Genomic DNA, 25236 nt, shown 5'->3' on the forward strand with positions numbered 1-25236 from the left:
CAGTCATTAAATTCTTTTTTTTTTACCTTTGTCTCCTGCGGGACGTCAGAAAGGGTCTACGGTGTGGCACGTTCCACTTGTCGTATATATGAAAAGTTTTTCCCTTGTAGAATTTATTTTATGAAATTTATATGTAATTATTTGAAATCAGAATTGAACCACGTGTGTTTTGTGTCTGGGCTCTAAATAGGCTGTAAAGGCTTTTCTGCTAATGAGAGGTTTTGCGTTAAGAATTTCAAGGCTGGTTTTTCTAACGATTTATTTTTTTTCTTTTCAGGATGTTATTCTCCTCATATACGGCACCGTTCAGCTGAAGTTTGAAGGTAATTTACAATTTATTATACCTACGTTTAAATAATTGGGGGTATTAGACAAGAAGTAGACGATTTTGAAATAAGCAAAAAATATAGACCTAGACGGGTTAGTTGGTTTGATTGCATTTTATAAGTTTTATGTACTTAATAAATGTGACATAAATACACTGCAATGAATGGTAAATTATTTAACAGTTTTGAATTTAGTGAGGAAACATGTTTTAAATGCATAAAATTCAAACAATTCATTTGTAAAATGAATACAATTTTAATTGTAATTATTACGTCATTTGTTTTTGTTCAATTTTAAGTTTTTATTTTTCTTTTGGCACGCGTCAATTAATATACTTCTAGTCACACATGAAAGTCGATTCGGAAAAATAAATGACCAAACCCGAAATTACTACCCTATATATTTTTTTACATTTTACGTAATAAGTTACGTCCACGTTTCAACCCGCTATCGTTGAAGCAATTGCTTTATTACCCGCACGGTTTTCCAATTTGGCTCCTAAGTTCTAATCCGCTACGTCAGCGTCCGTAGCGAAACATTGGTATATGTCGTTATTACTGCCCTAATCACTGCTACTAGCTATGTGATGTGTCAACAGTTTAACGCTCGTGTTCAGGAGCTTTTACTTGGATTTTTTGAGGAAAAATGTTATAAGGTTTTGGAAGGAGGAAGGTAGCTGGTTGCTTAATAGTTTAACGCTCGTGTTCTGGAGCTTTTACTTGGATTTTTTGAGGAGAAACGTTATTAAGTTTAGGACGTGGTAAGGTGCTTTTGCGTAACTGGTTGCTTAACAGTTTACCGCTCGCGTTACAGAGCTTTTATGTGGATTTTTGAGGCTAAACGTTATTAGGACGTAGTAAGGCACTTGGTTGCTTAGTTGGATAATTTCAGTGACTATTCAAAATTAGATGTGCGAGGTGAAGTCATGAAATGGTTTGTTGTCATTAATTTGGTTACGAATTTCGATACAAATTAATGGCTGATTAGATTTTTAATTGCAGGAACGCAAAATGATTTTATGCATATTTTAATTCGTATTCGAATCGTGTTTGTATTTCTTTTTATTTCTACAATAATTAATAAGTTACTTTGCCACCAAGCCTGTGAATTTTGATTGCAATTTAGCCTCATAATATAATTTAATTTCCCCTCAAACCCTCCCTAGCGAAAACCAAAACTACCGATCTCATAATCTCATTACTTCTACGCGTTTACTCTCAAAAGAGGCAACAGTATAACGTTAAATCCCACGTCACGAGAGAAAAAAACGAGCGAATTTTTATATTAAACCGGCTCTCGTAAGCCGCATTCACCTGAGGAGGCTCTAGACGGCAAATTAAGTGACATTAGAGGTATAATGCCGGTCGAGGGAGACCTGAAGCCGAGTGAGTGACAGACCACCGCGTATTTTGCCGTGTTCTAAGTTCTTATAAAACTAGCGAGGGATTTCTGTCGTTGTTACAAGCACTTAGCGCATAAAATACTCCGTCAAGATTTCTTCGACGACATCTAATTGGTGCAGTGTAAAACGCCACGGAACCGTAGTTGCCGTAGCGCTGGTCCTGCTTCACGGTGAATATTGCGTCGAGTGAGGCTGCAGTCAAAACCCGCTTTGTTCGGACTAGAAGTGCGTTTAACTAATAGAAAGTGTAGTTGTGTGAATAGTTGAAACACTAGAGGTTTTTGTTCGCGAATAGGCTGAAAGCATTTATGAAAATCGCGCAATTCTCATGCTTACAGGTTTTATGAGGCTCATTTTAGACTCTTTATTTCCGTTCAGCGTGTGCTTTTTCATAGTGCGCTTTTCAATGCACATTGTGTCTGCGACTAAACAAGCTCGAGACCTTCAATTTTATTATGGAAAAATACAATTACAGAATAAGAAACAGCTGTTCGGATGCAAATGGATTGTTATCTAATTTGCCCAGCTCTTAGAATTTTTAAAAGTAGGAATGAAATTGTTTTTCTCATTGCATCATTCGATTGGATGCCTCGGATAGGTAATTCGTTGAATTATATGGCTTTATAAGTCTTACAGCGCTTGATTACGTTATACGGGTTGTGTTGTGGATAATATAGTTACGAATGTAACAATCCTATCATTTCCGCGTTCGCGACATCTTTTATTGTCGTCGCGGCAGTCCGGCGGCCCTCATATTTCGCCGTAGCAAATTACGTCGCAACAATAGCCAATGCAACATGTTCTCAAAGGCAGCAGATTAAATCATTGTGTCGCTGACTGGTCTAAGTGGACGGGCCTTTATATTGAGATAATAACTTTCCAACTTATTATTGTAGCGTGTGTTTCATTTCTTTGAATGGAGTTAGATCTTGGGCGCTTCAGTGGCTTTGTGGTTTGCTACTTTGTGAACTCGTGTATAAATGTCCTTTTGGTTTATAATTATAACAAATAGACTACAAGCCCGCATATGAAAAAAATATGGGTCAAATGAACCACCAGGGGTCATATCTAGAACGAAAGAAGAGCAAAAAATAATAAGATTCATCACTATGCCGTCACTTGTAAGCTGTCCAACTGAGTGCAGATGAGAATTGAAAAGTACAGGTAGACTCGGTAAATTTTGGTCATATATTTTTGTACGGCATTCTTAACCATCGATAGACCCATTAAAAATAATAAGAAACCGCTCAGTGCCGTACAAAAATGTTGGTCCACCAAGTCGGAATTTTTATTTAATTTCCGAGAGTTACCGGGGGTAAATTTGGTCATTTGACCATGTACGGCATCTGTGTCATACTATTGCTATACTGCTTTTAATCCATTATTCCGCAACGCCGTACAAAAATCATGGGGACAAGGGGAAAAAATCGAGGATTGCAATCCCCTCTCTTTCCCCACTCCAGGGGGTCATTTGACTAAGTACGGCTTCGGTTCCAAAACATTATCTAGCACTCAAAAGTACTATTAAAAGCAATGCCGTCAAAAAATAATTGTTCTTTTAAATGTATACCAATAATCATCTTAATTTCATCGAATTCTTGATATAAAGAGCTGTAAGGTCATTTGACCCTGTACGGGAACTTTTTTTTTAACATGATATTGTAAAATTCAATTGTTGTATAGTATTGCCGTTCAAAAGAAACCGTTCTAAAAAAAGTTATAGAGAAATGCAAAACCAGAAATTTTGTTAAAGTTTAAACATCGTAGATTAATGAAATATAATAGTTTTCTACACTTTATTCGTTGTTTTAAATAGTATTAACATAGATAAATTAGGAAAAAACGATGCCGTACATTTTTGTGCAGACCACATCTTTTAGGCTGATGAAAGCGACGAAAGCTACAATTTTAAGGGTGCTTTATGGCCATTTGATACAGTACGGCATTAACATATTTTTACCCAACTACGGCAAAGCAAAAGGAGGGTTATGGTTTTGACAGGTCATGTATGTATGGTCATCTATTCCCTCGTAACTTCTAAACTACTTATCAGAATTCGACAAATGACATATCATTAGAAGCGTCTGAATTGTTCACTGGATAACCAGCGACCAGCTAGCTAAAGGCTATATGGGGTTTCACAAAATCTAATGTGGCGCCCTCTAGCCGTCAAAACATACAGAGTAAAAAAATAAAGTTAAGATAAATATGCCGTGTTTGGTATCATTTGAAAGCGCTTTACTCGTACATTTTGAATATGTATATAATACTAGCATTTGCTTGTGACTTTACCTGTATTCATGGGCTGATTGCATATAATTCACATCTTTTCGTTCATAGCTTTTTTATTAGTTCATCAATTTAACGGAGTCCATTCCGCTTGACTCCGACTTTCCAAGGTGATAATTAACCACCTCGAGCTTCTTAATATTAATGTATATTTATATTTTATTATCAAAATATAAAGCAAACATTTCGTTATACGGATTTTTTCTTTTTCAGATTTTTCCCCTTTGAACCAACGAAAATGTACGGCACATGAAAAAATATTATCTATGCATAAAATACTTTAAAAATAAATTTATTTCGTGTTGTGTCAAATGACCCCCTGGAGTGGGGAAAGAGAGGGGATTACAACTCTCGATTTTTTCCCCTTGTCCCCATGATTTTTGTACGGCGTTGCGGAATAATGGATTAAAAGCAGTATAGCAATAGTATGACACAGATGCCGTACATGGTCAAATGACCAAATTTACCCCCGGTAACTCTCGGAAATTAAATAAAAATTCCGACTTGGTGGACCAACATTTTTGTACGGCACTGAGCGGTTTCTTATTATTTTTAATGGATCTATCGATGGTTAAGAATGCCGTACAAAAATATATGACCAAAATTTACCGAGTCTACCTGTACTTTTCAATTCTCATCTGCACTCAGTTGGACAGCTTACAAGTGACGGCATAGTGATGAATCTTATTATTTTTTGCTCTTCTTTCGTACTGGATATGTCCCGTGGTGGTTCATTTGACCCATATTTTTTTCATATGCGGGCTTGTAGTCTAAAATGCTAAGATTTAAAGAGTGTATGAAATAGAGTATCTACAGCTTTTTTTAGATCGCAGTATACCTATTACAATTTACCTACTAACTAACTATTGTCCAAAAGGTAAAAAATAACTAAACCTTAAATATTTCGAAAAATAATTCAAATCATAAAAATGTTGAATGTAAAAATGACGACGGTACAATATTATTATCCAGAAGAATCTCGATATAGTGACAGCCTTAATTTATTTTTTTCAGTGGTTTTATTACCGCTGCAAGCGTATCGCACATTCGAAGAATTGTGCACTCCCATATATCTCGGAAATCTGATTACGGCCATACCTCTTCGACATGAAATCTATGCTACAAATGAGATTTGCTCATAACTCTTGAACTTTACTCCGCAGTTCGCATCTAAATCAACTCTACTATGTTCTTTGAATGTTCCTCATAATGTAGGTACTCTACGTATATTTAAATTGTGACTCGTGCTTTTATGAGAATCAAATTCCGGTATCGACGTTGACGTTCATCTCACTGATATTATGGATGTGTGGTTCAATGTATATTTGTTATTTCGTCTCGCTAAAACGTCTGGTTGGTTTTTGATTAAATTGGGCACGCGTGTTTATAGCCTGGATAAACAAAAACGATAGACTGATGGGGGATAAGATATATACAGTAGTGTTTTATGGTCATCTAATTTTGAAGCTCATTTCGTCGATAATAAATCCATTACACTCATTAATATTAATAGCTCCAAATAAACACGCAACAAACGAAAGTAATTTGCGTTCTATAATTAATGAATGGTTAAATTTAATGGTAGAATATAATAGCACGAATGAATTTAATGTTCAAACCAATAACCAGTTGTTTGAATAAAATTAAATGCTCAATATTAGGTTTATCATAGACGTCAGCGGCAGACGCGAGCCCCGTTTTTGTTTTCTACAGACAGGCGTACCGCAGGGTGCTATTTTATGTCCGCTATTGTTGTTTTTTCATTGAAGTGCCGATATTTGTTTATGGATTGTTTCTTGGCTGCAAGAAGGAGATTGCATCTGGCTAATATGATGTTTTCTATAATCAAAACGGAATCACCAAAATATCTTTATGATAAGATTGGATGGAGAGAGCAATCAAATATGTATCCTACAAGAACAACAACGAATCCTCTTATAATTCCTAAGTATCGTACAAGCGCTTTTCGAGGTAGTTACAAATGGGCAGCAACCCATTGTTGGAATGATTTACCTCCTCCTATTCGGGATAAGAAATCAAAATTCTCATTTAATAAACATTTAACAGCGTACCTTTTAATCAAACAGAAACATGTTTAAACTTTTCATTGCTCGTTTGTAATCCTACGCACTTGTCTGGTTTTGGCTATATTGTATTTATTGATATATTTGTTCTCTTAACAAAATATACATTGTTTATTTATAAGTACTACTATTTAATATATATATATATATATATATATATTTATTATATTTATATTATTTATTTATTTATTACCTATATTGAATATTAACATTAAGTAAATCTTGTTATAATTAGATATATAAATAAGGTGTCGCTGAAAATCAGCTCTGCAGTGAAAGTCTATGCTTTCACTGTAAAATGCTGAGCGGCATTCCTTTTAGCTTGTAGGTTTTAGTACCTAATTAGTTTGTAAGTACATAGATTGTTAATTTTTAATGTACCTGGCCTGCTTGCTAATAAAGATTTTTTTTTTTTTTATTTATTATTCTTTCCATATTGTTTTTTTTTATAATTTATTTTATAGTTACACGGAAATTTTTAAAGAAGTGACTCCGTTCGACGAATTTGAAGTAGATATTTTATTATGGTCAATGTATATTCGTTGAAAAATATGATGCGTCGTTAATTACCTTCTACCTGGAATGTGTGCATGGATTATCTTTCACAGATATTTTTATAGTATGCTCCTCTGATACACTCGTGATAAAAACGTCATCATAATGAAGTACAAATAAAATGTGACGTGGATTTGCACTTGAACCCTTCGCGTATCAGACGCACGGGCGCGGCGTCACGAGCGACCGCCGACCGGGGAAACGTATTGAAAATCCGTACATAATTACACGCTTGTCGTTCGCATTAGGCGTAATGTCTTGTTTATTGGAGTAGGGAATGTTACGCTAGTTTACCGTATCAATTGTGCTTTTGAAAGCTTTGCATTTTTTTGTTCTTGGTCCGTAGAATAGTGGTACATGTTTGGTAATATTAGTCGCGTCTTTGAATAAAAAAGTACGAATAATCCTTAAAAAAAAAAATGTTTGTTTTAATCTTAATCAGCAGAGAAAACAGGATTTATTGTTTAATGTTTATTACATTTCTAGAGATACTGATAAAATACAAAATATTCCTCTGTTAAACATTTTAATGGTAATAAGTTATCTATTACCATTATTTTCTTCGGTAATGATTGAAATTATTCTAATCCAAATACCACAAGTGTGGTTAAATTGCTACAGATTTCCAAATTCATCATCAAATTAATGTTATACCGTATCTCCAGTTATTATAATTGGGGGTTGCATAATTGTCCGCTATCTTTAAATTGAGCCATCTTTTATTCATCGGCTCCAATCATCCGAACCGCCGAGTGTCCAGAGGCGTCAGTAAATATGTAAACAGACAAATCGTCGTTATTCTATTGTTCCTCGTTAGCCGTACCAGCAATTATGCCGACGTTATTGGCGCAGTTAGGTCTTTGTTTATCTGGTGTTTGTTTCAATTGTATTTTATTGCCGATTTTAATGTTCTCTTAATGAGATTATGTTGTTACTTTTATGGAAAAGATATTAAAGAAGTTTTAAATTTTTTTGTTTTGTTTATTTTTGAAAGATAGTAACGCTTTTTTGAAATTCACACTATTAAATGTTTAATTTTTATTACTGCCAAAATTATTCTACTAAATTGATGTTTTCTTATTGCTAATTTAATTATTTAATATACTAGAAGCCAAAAACCGTTTATGTTGTATTAAATATTTATTGACAAGACATTTACGATTGATCTCTTTCATATAGATTATCTATATGAAAGAGATCAATCGTAAATGACAGTTTCGACGAATAGTTTTAACTTTTATCCCATGTTACATGTTCTAAAATTAATTCGTTTCCCATATTGTTATTGGGAGTGCGGTACGAATCCGTCGATCCATTCGATTTATTGAAAGTTGACGAACTGAAATACGTTTCCACCGCAACGTTTTGCATGTTGTTTGACGTTTTGACAGTTGTGGTCAGCTCCGTCATACTGCCTGACGTAACGGTAAAAAAATAAATGGACTATAGAGCAAGAATAGCGCTAATGCATTACATGCTTTGCTAACATTAATACCATATGAATTCATAATGTCCTGTGAGTAACGTATTTTAATACTTTATGGTTTACTATTTACTTTGAGCTGTGATTGAATGACTAATGGACGAGTCTTTTAAAAATTCTAACCATAAAAACTGGTGAAGCGCAAAAATGGATTTGCAACAGTAGTTTTAAAGCGAACAGTCTTAATAATAATTTATACGGTCTTCCTTTGTAGTGTAGTGTAAGTGGTTAGAGATCATAAGCCGAGCTAAATATGAATCGACGAATATGTAGAGACAAAGTCTATGAAACATCAAAGCGTACGGAAAAGTACAAACCTATATTTTTAGCTATAGTAGGTATATAAATTATAAGTGATCAAAGGCGAGTCCGAAATCGTGTGCATTTCATTCAGGAACATCTGTACTGTAAAATGTAAAAAACGTATTTTCCTTTCGTGTGCCGCGACAGGTCATTGTATGCAAATGTCTCTTGCAGACGTCATTGTTCCTCAAGATGAAGCTGGGATTCCATTATGCCTGGGTTCCTTTATACCTTGGCCCGGGGCTGGATTCCGTATTCCATTTCCATCCCGTTCCACGGCTGATTGCGATTACCTGGAGACGAGCGGACAGGTTTAATCAGGCCTACAATTGAAAAAACAATGCCGGATTGAATGATTGCCTGCGGTTGAGTTTGCGACGTCTTTTGGGGTATTGCGATGCCGTGATTACCTTCGTACATTACTACGTCAGACAACCTTAATGGAAGACTTTTTGCGTTTTTTAATGTTTTTTTTTCATCCCAGTGATACAAAAATTGAAATCCATTTCTAATTATTATATTAAAGTAATTCATCTCCAAACCATTCAAGCTTCCCATTTCCCCGCTGAAAATTGTTTTTTGCCTCATATTTCATACGTTATCTTATTCAAATATTTATAGTTACCTAATGAGTGTACATTAATACACCATTTAAATCGCACGACGCACGTCATTCCTTGCATCGCCATTTAATAGATTTAACGTGAGCTTTCGTACACGTCTGTTGGCCTATTAGCGTCGTGACAAATCGGCTCTCGTGCGCGCACGGCCGCCCCCGTCCCGTCGGGGTCTCGACACGTGACACTATTGTCCACGGCTATTTTATTGGCTTCTGTTTTATTCTGAATTTCTGCTTTTATATTCACGTTTCGCACGTTGTTGGCCATCTTTTGTATTGTGTTCTCTGTTAAGGATTTTGTATGGACTTGCCATTTGGTAACGATCAAGTTTTGTGAAGGAGTTATTTTGCTGTTAGACTTACATTTTTTTCTCTAGAAAACATCGTTACAATTTTACTGATACCCATTTTTTCAGTAAACAAGCTACAGTCTTATTAATGGTCATGGTTTATAGTGTTCCCAGAAATATCTAAAACATTCACCTGACCAACCCCAAACTAGACAGATCTCTGGAATGGACAATCGTACGGAGAATGCTCAAATTTGGATATTTTCCAATATCAAATTCGTAGCAACTGTCGAGGATTCCGTGAAAATTTAATATCGTACGGTCAAGATATGCGGTGTCCACTCGCGGTGAAAATATTCTGCATAAGAGCATTTTACGCGCGAAAGCATTTCGGATATGTCGCCGGGAAGCTGAATTATTGGCGGATTTCATTCTGCTTCAATTGAATTTGTATTTATTTTACAATGTTGCTTGCATATTTATATCCTGGGATCCTTTATATCATATGAATTACTTAATGTTTAGATCATGCAATGCAACACTATTAATCAGGATGACTTAAATTTAGCATTTTGTTTCTTTCTGGCGGTGATCATGGATAGGTAGTTGAATATGAAATTAAAATATTGTCCTTATGCCTTCTCCCGAACATAAAATTCCAGACGTATTTGCATTAGCTAGTTTACAATCCGCTGATAATCGATAATATATTCAGAATTAAAAAAATATATAGATGTTAATTTTATGTTCATAAAAGGTAAGATATTTCTTTTAAAAATAAATTTGGTATTTTTAGAACCGCAGTAGTAAAAGTCTAATCGCGTAAAATCTATTTCCTCTCTTGAAATAATTTCCAAGTGTATCATAATGTTGCTATTGATATTCAAGAACCATGACATTAATATTATTATCACTAACGAAGACAATTAGCTGGTAATTAGGTGAGCATGTGCGGAGCGTACGCAAAATAGTTTTGTGCCTATCGTAATTTTGTTACTTACGATGTTACTAGATTACTTTGGTGAGGTCGCATGTGTGTGTGTTCAACTATTATTACACACACCCACACTCGTAAATTATGTAATAACGCGATCTCTGCAAAAAAATTGTGTCGCTTTATTTGATATTAATTTTTTGAAGTGTTCGTCCAGTAGACCTTTAATAGAGTAAATTTTTTGTCGTATTTTACTATCGATTTTATATTCCATATTAATGGTTTAATGTGCCTAACTAAAATATCACTAACGTTAATTTGGGATTTTTGTAACATAAGATTAATGTTTTGAAATAGGAAAAATTATTTCATTCAAAATTAAATTTAGAAGCCATCTCAATAGTTTTTTAAGAACAACAATATTTATAAAGTTATCGTAAATGATCAATTAATTCCATAATCCTCTACCCATTCATCAATACTGGTAATACAGCATATAATAATCGCAACGGTCACCGATCTGCGGGCGGCAATTCAAATAAATTACCTCCCTTTGAGAGACGGCTTCTTTGATCATCGCCAAATCAATTTCGTTCTACTATTAGGCGCTTCGTTTAAGTGATATTTAAATCGACAATTTTATTTCTCGTTCCTGTTTGTGGTTATCGTTTTGTAGTGTTTACTTTGAGTATGGTATCTTAATTGCTGGTCCATTGGTGAATCTTAATCTTGACTGTGGATTAATTTCAGTAACCAGACATATATTTGCATCTTGTAGATTTTATAATTGCATCTTGGGGTAGTATTTGAATCTTGTGCCGTTTGACTAGGGGGAAAATTTAATGATTAAACAAATTGTATGTCAAATAAATGTCAGATTAGTTTAAAGGGGTGACTTAACCCTATGAAAGCGGGTTGAAACAACGTGATTTCCTTTAAATTTAATGATACTTTGTGTGTTTTCCCAATGTTTAATGTGCATATTTTAATGAAAATTGAAGGTACATGTTTAAAAAATCTTAATAAACAGGCCGAAATTATGTAATCAGGTTAATATTGGCATATACGCGTATAATGGGTGTTGACCATCTGTTGACAGGCTCGGCACACATATCATTATGTTGGTTAATATTCCCTTTGAGGCGGAGAGCATGTCAAACAAACTTGAATATTATCTAAGGCTGCCGCTACACGGGCGCTAATGACGGCTGCCATTTGGAGAAATTATAATTAGTACCTAGCATTATACTAATCACTAGTAATGCTCTAGATGCGAGAGCTTCGTATAAATGTTCCAATGGTATTTATCAGACTATATCTGTATGTGTGTTTAGTGAGACTTGATTATAGAGATCATGTCAATCTTGTTTGTAATATTATTTAGATAGTACTCATTTTAATTTGGTTTTGTTAACGTCACCTATGAAAAGGTTGCTATTATATTCTTGTCTTTACCTTTGTATTTTTATCAAGTACATACAAAAGTTATTCCTTTTATATAAGCTTAAGTATTTTTTATACGTTAACAAGTGTCGGTTGCTTTCATTAATGATTTTTGTATATATTTGGAACCTCGAAGGTATTGTACCTTCTGCTTGTTAGATGTTTTGATATCGTCTCGACTCCTTTGACCCAAATACATGTGATACCGATATCATTAGTTATTGTTACTCCCACGCTTTAATCCTTTTGCTCTCGTGCGATCTTTTACAATTCTGAATCACTCTCCTCGCTGAATACTTTTATGTTTAATGCTAATTCGTCAAAGGTTCCCTCTCTTTGTGTGGACTTGCTAATCATCGCGGCGTGCCAAGCGTCTTCAATTCGTCTCTACAGGACTTTGTTTTGGCTCTGTTTCATTACTTGCAAGTTTATTAAAACTTAAAAGTGAACTATCATTTTAATTGTCAACTTTTGTGATGACGATGACGGTGATGACGGTAATGAATCCTTTGTGAAAGAACTCTGGTATTATTTTGCAATTTTTTTTAAACTATCTTAAATTAATAAATGTGCCAAAATGGTATTTATTTCATAAAACCTTCCTTACATATAAGGGCTATGATAATATTTATGCTATAAACAATCTACCTATGATTCTGACCTGACTTATTTCAGATTTCAGACTCGATTAGAAATCAGTACTTACCTAAACGACCAGCTGAAAACGTGTTGCTCATCTCCTTTTGTGCTATTGTTATTACATATTACATTGTGTGAGCAAAGTCGCGGGCTGTGGCCGGACTTACAATAATTCACCGCTAAGCCGGCTCCATCGCTCCGGCCGAGGTTGTGTCAGTGATGCTAATTCGTCAAAGAACGCGCGCCCTTTGTGCCGGCTCGCTAATCAGCGCAGTTTAATGGTCAGAATTACTTCCCAGCTCATTCCACCTTTAAAGGCTTTGTCAGAGAGGACGCGTAATTAGCGCGCGTCAGAGCGTTAAGTTGACGCCGCGATATGACGCTAAGATGTGTTCTACTACCATCGTAGAATACCGTCAAACAGAGCGCCGGCGCTAGCAGTACGCAACGCTCTGTCGCGGCGTTAGGACGTTTTTACAAATTTTATTTTAGCGTCGGAGTTAATAGGCGTAAAATAATAATAAAATACTGCATAATGACCGAAAATTTGATAGAATTGGTTAGAAAATATCCATGCTTATATAATACGAAGGATAGTTCATATAAACTATAAAGATATATCAATGAAGGCAAAATTGTGGGCACAAATCGGAGAAGAAATTAATGAAACTGGTAAGTAAAAAATTCTTCCGACTCCGGAGTTAATATCGCTGTATCTTGTTTTGTTCGTAAGTAATAATTATGTAAACAACATGCAGCTTTAATACTATCAATTGCTGTGTCCTAACGCGCGCTAAAGCGTTCTGTTTGACGAAGCCTCGCGCGACGTTAAAACAGGACGCTGTAGCGCTACTACGCAGCGCTAAAATACGCGTCCTATCTGACAAAGCCTTAACGCCAGCCGCGTGATTAGAGGATGATGAGGTATTTGTACTTATTGGTAAGGATTAAGATATGCCAAGCATTATGGCTTCGTAGCCTTGCTGGGTCCTGTCTGTGATCTGATTCGATTGATAATCTTCCTTTGTTACAAAGGCGTGAGCGGGGTAGGTCATTGGTACTAATTGACATGTAAAATTAGGTTTATGATCTAGTTTGATGTGTTATGTGGGATAGATTATTCGGCTATTTGGGTTAGGTCATAATTTAATAATTGGTGGAAAACAAGAAATATACCTCATGACATTTATCACATCGATCTACTGATATTGAAATGTTTCGTCTAGTTTATTTTTTTAATATTTTATTGTGATATTGTTATTCTTCCAAACATTTTGTTTGGTAAAAACATTAACATTAATTTTATTGTTCAAAGAAGTATCCATCTTTATGGATGATACATTTTTAACGACTATAATATTTTTGTTTACAACCCTTTACTGTGACAAAATATGATATCTGATTTAGAGTGGAAATTTCGTGGAAATAATTGGGCCTTTTTATATGAATTTTTTGGTCATAATCGAAATCGTATTTACAAGATCCTCTGGCCATTGAGATTTGGGCCATAGTTACATAACAATACATTTTTACTTTAGTGATGTTGTTACTTTGTATTTGCTCTTTATCTGTCTCTAGAGATTATCATTTCAGTGTTTATAAAGAAATCTAAGGTAAAACCTGTTTTACCATTCTTGATCCAAGTATTGAAATTCATGCTTACTGATCCGATATCTTGAGCCACCCAATAAGACGTTGTAGCCTGTAGGCGTATTGCAATGTTTGCTGTCAAATTGTCATCCAATGGGTCATTGTGCATCATATAACTCTGTGCATTATGCAATGATGACAGAAACACGGCAAAAGTGTGAGCATTATTCTCGCTGCATACGATCGATACACAATCGCGCGATGTCGCGACACGTACGGGCGGTATTGTCCAAAGCTATCAGCGCTCAAAGGACGCCGACAAAGCGGTGCCGCAGCTCGGCCGGCATTAGCGGCCCGTTGCCGCGCCACCCCCTCGCAGGGTTGCCGGCTGCCGAGCCTCTGGGGTAGTTTTAAACGCGTCAAGTAAGATGGAAAAGTGTAAAGTGGAGGAATGGAAATGAGTGGATTGAGTGGTAGCTACTATGTGTTCTTTAATTGTTAATTACTAGGTATTCAGGATCGTAGGCAAGTAGAACGTTCGCTTCAGGATTTTCAATTGTTGAAATAGCTTTGGAAGTTTTAAAGCTTTAGTGATAATTCACAATACAGTACAAAGGTGGATTATCAAGGCTGAAAATTTTCCAATTTCCATCGAAACGTTCTCAGTGGAAATAAGTTACTTCACGATAAACTTGCGACTCTTCTAGGATAAATTATATAACGGTACCTTCAATTGATTTCCTTTAAAAAGTATACCTCAATGGTTACTATTTGCTCAATAAATAATTCATCAAATAAAAGTATATCTTGAGCATTGTCCAAAGCTACGGTATCAGTGCTCAAAGGGCGCCGACAAAGCAGCGCGCCGCCGCGCGGACGAGTTAGCGGCCCACTGCCACCCCTGGATAGGGGTGACACTTGGGGAGTTTTCATTTAATTATTTCTCTCAAGTTATATGTACTTGCCGAAACAAACAGCCGGTACTGAAGAAATGTAGGCGTGAGACGTACAAGAGTTAAGTATGGTTTTCTCATTATAATGAGAAATGTGGTCCCTGCATATTTTAAGTAATAAAAAAATAGAATACAATATTTTTTCCGCCAACACTTATCAGCTACAAGTCTAGACTATGATGTCTATTAAGGTACATGACTCATATATTGTCTACGTCGAGTTATTATCAAGTTCTATAAACAAATCTGCAACTTTCCGAGCTTTACACCATTTAAGCATCGTTTAGCATTTGAACCGAAATTTTTAATGAATCGAATCACGTACCCGCCAGCCCTACAGCCACCCCCAGCTCAAAGTGAGTGTGTTACTCTTTAACCTGAGCGATTCGCGACCGGCTAAACTTACCACTCCGCTAAATAAAGTTAAAAGGCTCCTCGAGCTTTGTCTCGGCGCGCCTTTGATGTGCCGCCGATAGGGCTGCCACTAATGTGTTTTAATTATGAAATGTTGCAAATCGCACCGGCTCTCGTTATGTTTTAGAACGTTAAAAATTAAAACCACGTTCGCTTTATGAGAACTTACAGCAGGTTACGTTGCTTAAATATTATAATAATTTATAAGGTCCTTTAGAATATTATGATATTAAAATTAAAATTTCGTAGGTACAAATGACGTTATCTTTTCTTTTCTTTATTATCAGATTTTGTTTATAAACATATTCAAATAAATAAAACTACTTATCGCAATGCTAGACTATTCATGATTCACGTAGGTAGATAGAAGGATTTTTCCAACAAAACCAATACGTAACTATTTTCAAACGCACCGACCGGGACCCTACTCCCCCCTCCCGCCCCGCGCCCTCGCAAACAGTTCACCGCAGAAACTATTGGCTTTAATACCTTACGTACGATTGATTAGCAGGAGGAGGCATTTCGAGGAAGCGCCGATCAAAGTGCTCTCTTGGCCGTGAGGGCTCCGGCCTCCGACCCTCCTGTCAGTAGATTAAGCGTGATTGTTCGCTTGTGATACAGTTTTACGGGCCAATTAATGGTGTTTTTATTTATAGGTGGAATTAAATTGCTGCGAAACTAATTTAATTTTAATTTTGTTATAAAAAAAATTGTTGTAATATGTCTATTTGCTAATCCAGACCAAAATTTATCTCTGTATCAAATTTCATTCGGATCCGATGAGCTGTTTTTGCGTGAATGTAACAAACATCCAAAGATTCTTACAAACTTTCGTTTTTATAATATTAGTAGAATTAAACGAACGTGAAATTAATGAATAAGATATTTGATAATGAGCTTACAGGTCTAATCGTAGATATTGCTTTCCGAATCGGTGGTAAATGTTAAAAATACTTATGTAATGACGATTCGAAAGTGCTACTAAATAGTAGTCTAATTGAATAAATGAATGTTTGAGTTTGAGTTTGAAAAATTACCCGTAGTAACCTAACCTGAAATTATATTTGCCGAGAAGCCTGCCAGACAGATTATTATAATTACGTCTTACAACGTACAAGTCCGATTGATATCTATTAAATTTAAAGGTGTAATTAAGGTTTCAGACACTATTATTATCATAAGCGATTGAAGATAAGTCAGATTTACTATCGGAAGTTTTATGTTTAAGTACATTTCCGAATTCCGAGCATGGCTGCGCCTGAAAGCGCTTTGAAATTAAAATAACGTATCTACGTTAAGCCTATTTACGACATACGTGTTCTAGAAATTTATAATAATCGTTTGTAACAACATGTAAAATAATAGATGTCAAAGGTAAAATAAAGGTTCGCAAGCGGAGCGCCAACGGAACCCTAAAAAACAAACGCAATACGAATTATCGATAAAGCCCAATAGCGCACCGGGAATGCAAATTGAAACACTATTTCATTGCAACAGGCCAATGATTGAAAAGCAATCGATATTTTAATCGAGTGATTGAACGCGCGGGAGGAGGGGAGGTACCAGTAGAGAAGAGGGGGGGAGGGGGTGATACACGACAGGTATTAAAAGGAACGTCCGAATCCGGGATAATGCAAGGGAAATTCAATTAGTGTAATAACAGCGGGTCCATTATTGCAATCGAAGGTGTGCGAGGGGGGAGAGTGGGGGGTGGTGGTAAGAGACTGTACTCGTAGTTGATTTGTTTGTTGGTGACCTTGCGGCAGTGATATAATATGCAGATTTTAATTTGTGGGAGATGCAAATAGAGATTTATATGATAGCTCAGTTTCAATTTGATTATCGTAGATTCGTAACTAATCTGTTACACGTGGAATACTGGGATTATGTGGGAACGATGTCTGGTTCCATTCCATTTTCATAAATGTATTTATCATACAGAATTATCCTTTATCCTAGTTCCTTTATAATTTACTAACTCTTGTAGGCTATAATCTTAATACTTACTATTATAAAGGCGAAAGTTTGTATGGATGTTTGTTACTCTTTCACGTAAAAACGACTGAACCGATTACAATGAAATTTAGCACACATATAGAGGGTAACTTGGATTAACACATAGGATAGGTTTTATCCCGGAAATCCCACGGGAACGGGAACTATGCGGATTTTCCTTTGAAAAGGCGGGCGAAGCCGCGGGCGGAAATCTAGTAATAAATAAAACTACTGTTCCTGCTTCTTTAGTTTAATTAGAATAAACAAATTTTAGTGTGCCTAACTGTATTATAATAATTATGTAATAATATGTAATTTACGAACTATAAAATAAAAAATAAAAAAAGACGGGTTGCACTCCGGGAGTGCCGGCAGAAGTGAAAACTTGATTATTAATGTTGAGCATGTTTGATATCCATCCGTCTTACGCTTTTTCGATCAGGTCACGTGTCCTGAGTCCTGACGGATTTCATACCCATTACAGAAAAAGTGCTCAACGCCGCTAAAAAAATTTTCACTTCAAAAACATAACTGGCTGCACTAGCATGGCTAATCTTCATCATGGCTCGACTAATTTTAAGGAGAATAATTATCCTTTAATTACGTATTTTCTACATTTTAAGCATAAATGTATGTAATACGTAATGTCTAATTAATAACTTTTTCAACTTCCAAGAATCGAAACTTCTCGAATACCACAAACATTTTCCAAGTGCTATCCCAACACGGACGTGCATGTGTGTGCGACAAGGTTCCGATATTTTGTCTATTTGCATACCAAAGCTTTGCGCCACAGTAAACAGTGCAAGTCTTTGAACCATCGACCTTAGAGAACTGGATATGTTAAGTTTGAAGAGCCATGTATCGCTGTCACTTCTAGTTTTGGATTGAGATAAATGTGTTTAGAAACTAATCCGATAATTTGATTTGTATTTAAAAAAAATATTAAATATTCAAATCGATATCACACACGAATGCAAAGTAAGAAAATTTTCTGTTAAGAATATTCTTTCGTAACTATGAATTGATTATATTAATCATAATATCATGTCAAACACATATCACGTATATCTCGAAACTTGAAACCCAAATCCTGACCGCAATTATTATTATCAAACCAACCCCTCAGTTGGTTCAAAACTTCAGCAAAAACGATCTTGAAATGTGTAGTGTGTACCAACTTAATTAATCAATTTACCTGCTAGGCTGCTAGGTGCTCCATCTAGTACTATATCATCTCCATAACCTACAAAGAGATAATTCGGAATATGTATCAACAAGGCACGAGCGACTGTAATGAACGTGTTTTAATTAAGACCCCACTACATCTATTGCTGTTCGCACGATGTCAAACAATTGTTTCATTATCGCTAATCAAATAGCACCCTTTCCTTTGATAGGTTTTATGAAGCTAACACGAAATGATTGGTCGAAGTTTTAGTGGTGGACGCTATGTGATTTCATTAAAAGTTTAAAAATAGGACTTATTTTTAAACTCCTAAAGTCTTGATCTGGCATAGGTAAAATTGTTTTAGGTATTAGTTTTGTGGTACGTAGCTAATTACAACTTGTTTTGAAATTTAAGGATAACTGATAAGTGATAATACTGAATTCTGAAATAACGTTAGGTACTAAACTTATTTCATAAAAGTTCTATTTCTTCTCATTCAATGAGTTATTACCTATATTTTTAGTGACCAATTATGTGATACATCATATACGGTCTAACAAGGGACACAATACCACAATAATACTTACCTGTTGTACAACGTGGTTACAACAGATGGACTGACTATTATTGACATCTAGAGGCGAAAATCAACAACTGCAAGATGCAAATTACCTATCGTGATTCGTGTCTGTCGTTCATACTGTTTTGCATACGCCTCGCACCAGTGTCACTAGATGGCGCGCATACAACTCTTTAGCTGTCAACTGTCAAGCTGCCCGAGGCGCGACGGATGCGAAACGTCAAACCCGTGTCGCTGTTGTATACAAAACCGTCCCAGACCAAGCTAATTTATTATTTATTTCCGAGAAACTTTTCGATTTAACCTGCCCTCTATTAATCCTCAGTAACCCGGAGTTAAGTGCACGTATAATTCACATGTAAGTGAGCACGTTTTCGTAATATGTTTCACTCAGCATAGTTTGTATAAACATCCCTTCCGGGTTGGGGAACATTTGAATGTTTAAAAGTGTAAAAGTGAGACCAATCGCTATGCTTTCGAGGTAAGCTCGCGGCGTCTTATGGTATGGAAGTGCTATTGTAGAAATTTCACACCTCGAAGATAGGTGCGCCACGGTTTTATGAGTTTTTGTCATTGTTTACAACTTGTTTCCCGTTTTATGCCCGTCATCCTCAATGAAAATGTATCGGATCCGCCGCTCACGGCCGATTTATTGCTTCATCAACGTGTGGGTTTTACAATCTATTGTTTCACTGAAGGGTACAACTATTTTTTACAAATATTTAATGAGAAGCACATGTTTCATAGGTACCTGCTAAAAATAAAATACCACAAGTTATAACATACACATGAATAATAAATGTACAGCTTCTATTCTTACCACAGATAAGCATAAATATTTAAAATGTTTTTTTAATTTAAAAATAGAAATAAGATGAATGAAATAGAAGGTATCCCAAACACATCAGTAAGTCAGATATTGATTTCATATTAATGAACCCTATCATAAACATATTCATAAGTATAATAAGTAAGGGTCCCGAGTATTGGATCAGGCCCCATTGTGTGTCTCAGAGAGCATCCGAATCAGTTTCCTTCACTCGGAGTTTGGCATTGCATTGCGCAGTCGTTCCGCTCTCAAATCATATTTTGAAAAAAATATTAATAAAGCTTTTTATATTATTCAGTAATAATTCTATTAACCGGTGTAGTACCTTTGGTGTATTGTTTGTGAACACAATGAGTATGGTGAGGGCATTATGATTTTTTTGGTTCTTTGTTAATTTTTTACAAGATGTTTATTGAACTGTGAAGTTATGATTATAATTTGTTATGACAGGATCTTATTATGAATTATCCCTTCACGGATATATTACTGCAACGGCTTTTGTTGCTGCATAAAAAATTATGCAAGCGACACACATTGATTTTATAAATCTAATTTTCTGAAATTTGATAGTTGCATGTAAGGAAGTTTTGTTATAATTCTGTTCTATAGTGAAAAAGTGTGTTTATAATAAGTAGATATGAAAAGGTGTGCGTTGAAATAATTTTTATTGTAATGTTTGGTCGAGTCGGATCGATGGTGGTGACTCTTGACTTTTACCCGCTGCTCCATTTTATTTTCCATCTCTTTCCTACGTACACAAATCAAGTGTAATGCTATGATCTCTATTGTGTACTATATTGATTTTTTGTGGAGACTTTGCGAGGAACGCCGTTTGGCTGTGGTTTTTGAGCAGGATCATGGTGTTTGCAGCGGTGAATGAAGTTTTTTTGTGTAACGTTGATATGGTGATTGTTGTTTAACCGTTATATGTACAAGTATGATTTTTAGCATTATAATTGGGTTTGAATTTCCTTTGTGTGAGGGATTGTTTAATTATATGGTTACTATTAGGTGTTGAAATATTCAGTTGTAATCCAGTTAATGAAAGCTCTCAATTTCTTTACTCTTTCTTAAATGTAAAGTTAACCATTTTGCAAATGTTTTTAATCATAAATGTTGAAGCACAATTCATTATTAGAAAAGCATAAGGTTTTTTAAAAAAATATTACTGAAGGGAGGAAAGTGATAATGTGCATTGTTATTCTGAATTTTACTGATTTTGGATTTTAAAGTAATGCATTTAGTTGGCATAATTTGTTTGGTCAAAATTCGAGAATTCTTTCTTTCAACAAATATCAAACAACAAATACATTCTTTCATAAAGTTTGTCTTTTATTTATTAATTACTAGCGGTCCGCCCCCGCTTTGCCCGTTGTACATGTTTACGTTTTCTCTACATAAGAACCATCCTCGTACTTCAAGGAATATAATAAAAAAAGAATTATCGAAATCGGTTCAGCCGTTCTCGAGTTATGCGCTTACCAACACATTTTGCGATTCATTTTTATATATAAGAAGATTTATTTATTCTTTATCCCATATTATAATTTTCGTTTAATTCCTAAACTAATATAAAATACAATTATTTGCAGGTGGTGTCTCGCCATGCAGCGCGCGGGTGGGAGCAGGGCCTGTGCGCCATGAGCCACACTCCTGAAGGCGGCCATCCGCAAGGTAACGTGAAAATATACGATTGTCTGTTTCATTTTTAATTTAAATAACTTTTGTTTTTTTGGGTGTTAATGTCGGGATAGAGTAGCTTGATAAATCGTTGCATTAGGAGCATAGTCGGCGCCGTTTGTTTAACGATGTTAACGATCTATGATATTCAGATTTGAACAAACAGCTTGGTATGTGATTTTGATTCATTTAACAATTTGCCTAGACAAATCATTAAAATTGAAATTCATGATATTCAATTACTTTCTTCACGACGCGATCACGTAAACCAGTATAGAACCTCTTCATAGTAATCGTAGTTACCGTCTACGTATTTAGGTAATAAGCTAAGCAATGCATATAGGTTGGGAGCACAAGCTTGCAGACAGGTCGTCGCTGCCGCCAGCCCCCGGGGAGGAGAAGGGCAAATCTCAGTCCAAACATGTGTTCACACAGCCTCATCTCGCTAAGTGAGTATATCCTGAAGGAAATTTGTTTAATTTGTACCCCAAACTCTTAGACAAATATGAAAAATTGATTTTAAAACGCAGTGAAATCTATTTTGATACAAATTTATAAACAGCTTACCGCCCGCGGCTTCGCCCGCTTGGAGCTTAACAATTTATATACTAAATCCTTCCACGAAAAACATCAAAATATTTTGCTATTAATAATTTTATAGTGATTATAAGAAAAAGCATAAAGAAGAATTATTGACTCGATTGAATGATAGGAAGCAACTGTCGATTTTTGGACACCAATTTGATGAATATTAATACACATTTTGATGTGATGTGCTTTATTTAACTATAATTGAATGAAAATATTTCTTTGATCGCTAATTTCGCTAAAATTAGGTCACTCAAATAAATTAGCATTCATCTCAATCTTCTCTAACAGAAATAATTTAATTTGAATTGAATATAACGGTTTTGGGGTCGAAAGTTAGCAACAAATATGAAAATTAAATTTTGTATCTTTAGAAAATCGTTCAGTATCTTTAAAACCATGTCATTTCGAATTTCTATTGTGGGCGAATGTTGAAAGATCTATTTTCCTGTATCTGTACTTTGTAAATTATAAAATTATTTCGGCATAATCGATGTAAACAGAACTAACGCAAACGTTTTGTCTCATTTATCGGCCAGCATTTGCGCCATGTTCTTATTATTATCTCTATACAAAAATCGTCACTTTTGTAACGCATGGGTTACGAACGCTTTTTCAGACATAAGTCTGTAAAAAAAGCACGTATAGGTCGAAAAACAAAGGTTTTATTCCGATCATCCCATAGGGCGGGCGCTATGTGGTGGCGCGAAGAGACGGAAGGCTCGTCGGGCAGCTCGGCGCGTTCGCCCGCCTCGCCGCCCTACGTGCGGTGGGCGCGCGCGCTGCACTTTCTGCTCGAGGTGAGATACACATTACACACACTTTACACTATCCCAGCAGTACTAATACACTAGCAATTCCTAACACTAGCTCCTTCATACCATAACACTACCTGCTCGAGGTGAGATACGCACACTACACTATCCTAGCAATACTAATACACTAGCTCCTTTATGCCATAAAACATGATATTACCTGCTCGAGGTGATATATGCACACACAACACTAATATAGCACATTACACTAGCAGTACAACACTACGCTAGTAAGTAGATACAATTAGTTATGAATAATTCTAACTGGGGCCGTATTTTTTATTTTATTTGTACAAAAGAATATTATGACCTTTTATTTCCAGACAATTCACGGCGTGAATTGAACTGACTGACAAATATTATTATGATTGCAACAACCATGTATCTCTTCTGGTCCAATTTTGTCGAATTGTGCCATTTCACTAATTGTATTATCTCTGATGCAATGTTGGCAACTAAAACTTTGTATCCTTTTCGATCGCATTAATAAGCTACCCAAACAGCGTGTTTTAGATTTTAAAACTCCGGCATTTTTAGTTTTCTGCCAAAATACATCGAAATTACCTTAAAATGATTGTAATTACTCCGTTTTTGTCCTGTGTCCAGGACGCGGAGGGCGTGCGGCTGTTCCGCAAGTTCGTGTGCGGCGCGGGCGGGCTGCACGTGGACCGGCTCAACTTCTACTTCGCGGTGCACGGCCTGCGCCAGGAGACCGAGCCGCCCAAGATACGCCAGGTCGTCTCCGCTATATACAAGTGAGTAGCAGTCAGCAGCTTCGGGTGGACAGACAGACATCAAAAGAGTAAAAAAATGTTGTGTGGTCTTATGAAACCACGGTAAAAGTGAAACTTAGGCACAAAATTATCGTATTTGTACGATAATTATCGTACGGTTCCGAACACTGCTTTATACCTACTCGGCAGCCGACCGTCACGCGACATGCGCTACACAGACCAAAAAGTTTGAGACGATGTAATAAAAGTTTCACTTTAAAAAGTGCCGGAAATAATTGGCACCTCAGTTGGAGTTGAATATTCAGACAGACAGACAAGAAAAAATGCTGCTGTAGAAAAGATAGCACAAATATTATTGGCACTTTAGTGAGAGTTTAATATACAGATGTTTCAAGAGTCTATACATCGGCTGTGTAAGGTCATACGCAATAATTGATTGCGAAAATTACAGGTACAAATGTGTAAAATATGCAAATTGTTTACTCTTTGCAAATATACCCTCGGTAAGTTTTTTAAATTCTTCTTCCTGTATTTTCAATAAACTGATTATTTTTCAATCTTCTAAAAACATACACGACTTAAGCTGATCTATTCTATGTTATGACATAAAGTGACAATGTATAAATAAAATGAACTTTCACGTAGATTCCTGCGCAAGTCTCAGCTAACGATGCCGGAAGCGCTGAAGACGCAGGTGAAGCAGGCGCTCAAGGACGGCGCCAACATCGAGAGGACCATCTTCGATGAGATGGAACAAGAGGTGAGATTTGGATTTTGGATTTGTAACGACATGAAAATTAGACTTTTAATATTGTGATTGAAATGTTACACAGTTAGATTTTAATTTGTCATTGCAGATCAACATTTATTCATCGTTGTTTTCTTATAGATATCATAGACACTATTTAAAATTATACAGGGTGTAATCGTTAAGTGTGCACAGGCGATTATTCCGTAACTATTACAGATATAAAAAAATTTTAAACTGATATCGAAAGTACATAACCAAATGAGTAAAATGGCCACAATACATTTTTTAAAATAAAACGAGAAATATCTAACATTCCACAATGTTTATCAGCCACTTCGTTTCCATAACACAAGCGAAAGCTTAGTATGCCGCGTGTGAAATTTGTCAAACAAAAATGTGTTTTTGTAGTCGAAAATAAAGGCTTTGTCAGACAGGACGCGTACTTAGCGCGCGTCAGAGCGTTAAGTTGACGCCGCGCTATGACGCTAAGATGTGTTCTACTACCATCGTAGAATACTGTCAAACAGAGCGCCGGCGCTAGCAGTACGCAACGCTCTGTCGCGGCGTTAGGACGCTTTAACGTCGGGTGTTGTATTTTTTTACAAATTTTATTTTAGCGTCGGAGTTAATAGGCGTAAAATAATAATAAAATACTGCATAATGACCGAAAATTTGATAGAATTGGTTAGAAAATATCCATGCTTATATAATACGAAGGATAGTTCATATAAACTATAAAGATATATCAATGAAGGCAAAATTGTGGGC

General features: G+C 35.8%; 1 protein-coding gene across 4 annotated transcripts in view; it reads left to right on the forward strand.

The window, feature by feature from the left end:
* Positions 1 to 25236, forward strand: part of LOC149486823 (axin-like) — a 74256-nt gene that overhangs the window by 36844 nt on the left and 12176 nt on the right. For 3 of the 4 annotated variants that reach the window (XM_089698484.1, XM_089698488.1, XM_089698485.1), the window contains exons 2-7: positions 278 to 323; positions 21493 to 21574; positions 21924 to 22029; positions 22854 to 22968; positions 23590 to 23738; positions 24363 to 24477. In XM_089698484.1, the coding sequence (XP_089554610.1) occupies positions 21541 to 21574; positions 21924 to 22029; positions 22854 to 22968; positions 23590 to 23738; positions 24363 to 24477 (519 nt within the window). In that variant the 5' untranslated portion in view covers positions 278 to 323; positions 21493 to 21540. Of the gene's footprint in view, positions 1 to 277; positions 324 to 19265; positions 19430 to 21492; positions 21575 to 21923; positions 22030 to 22853; positions 22969 to 23589; positions 23739 to 24362; positions 24478 to 25236 lie in introns of those variants that run through there. The other variant, XM_089698486.1, reaches the window with a different exon arrangement.

This window comes from Colias philodice, chromosome 8, assembly GCF_061535455.1.
Source record: "Colias philodice isolate Cphi_HAF_F1 chromosome 8, ilColPhil1 Martin Lab GWU primary, whole genome shotgun sequence".
NCBI lineage: Eukaryota > Metazoa > Arthropoda > Insecta > Lepidoptera > Pieridae > Colias > Colias philodice.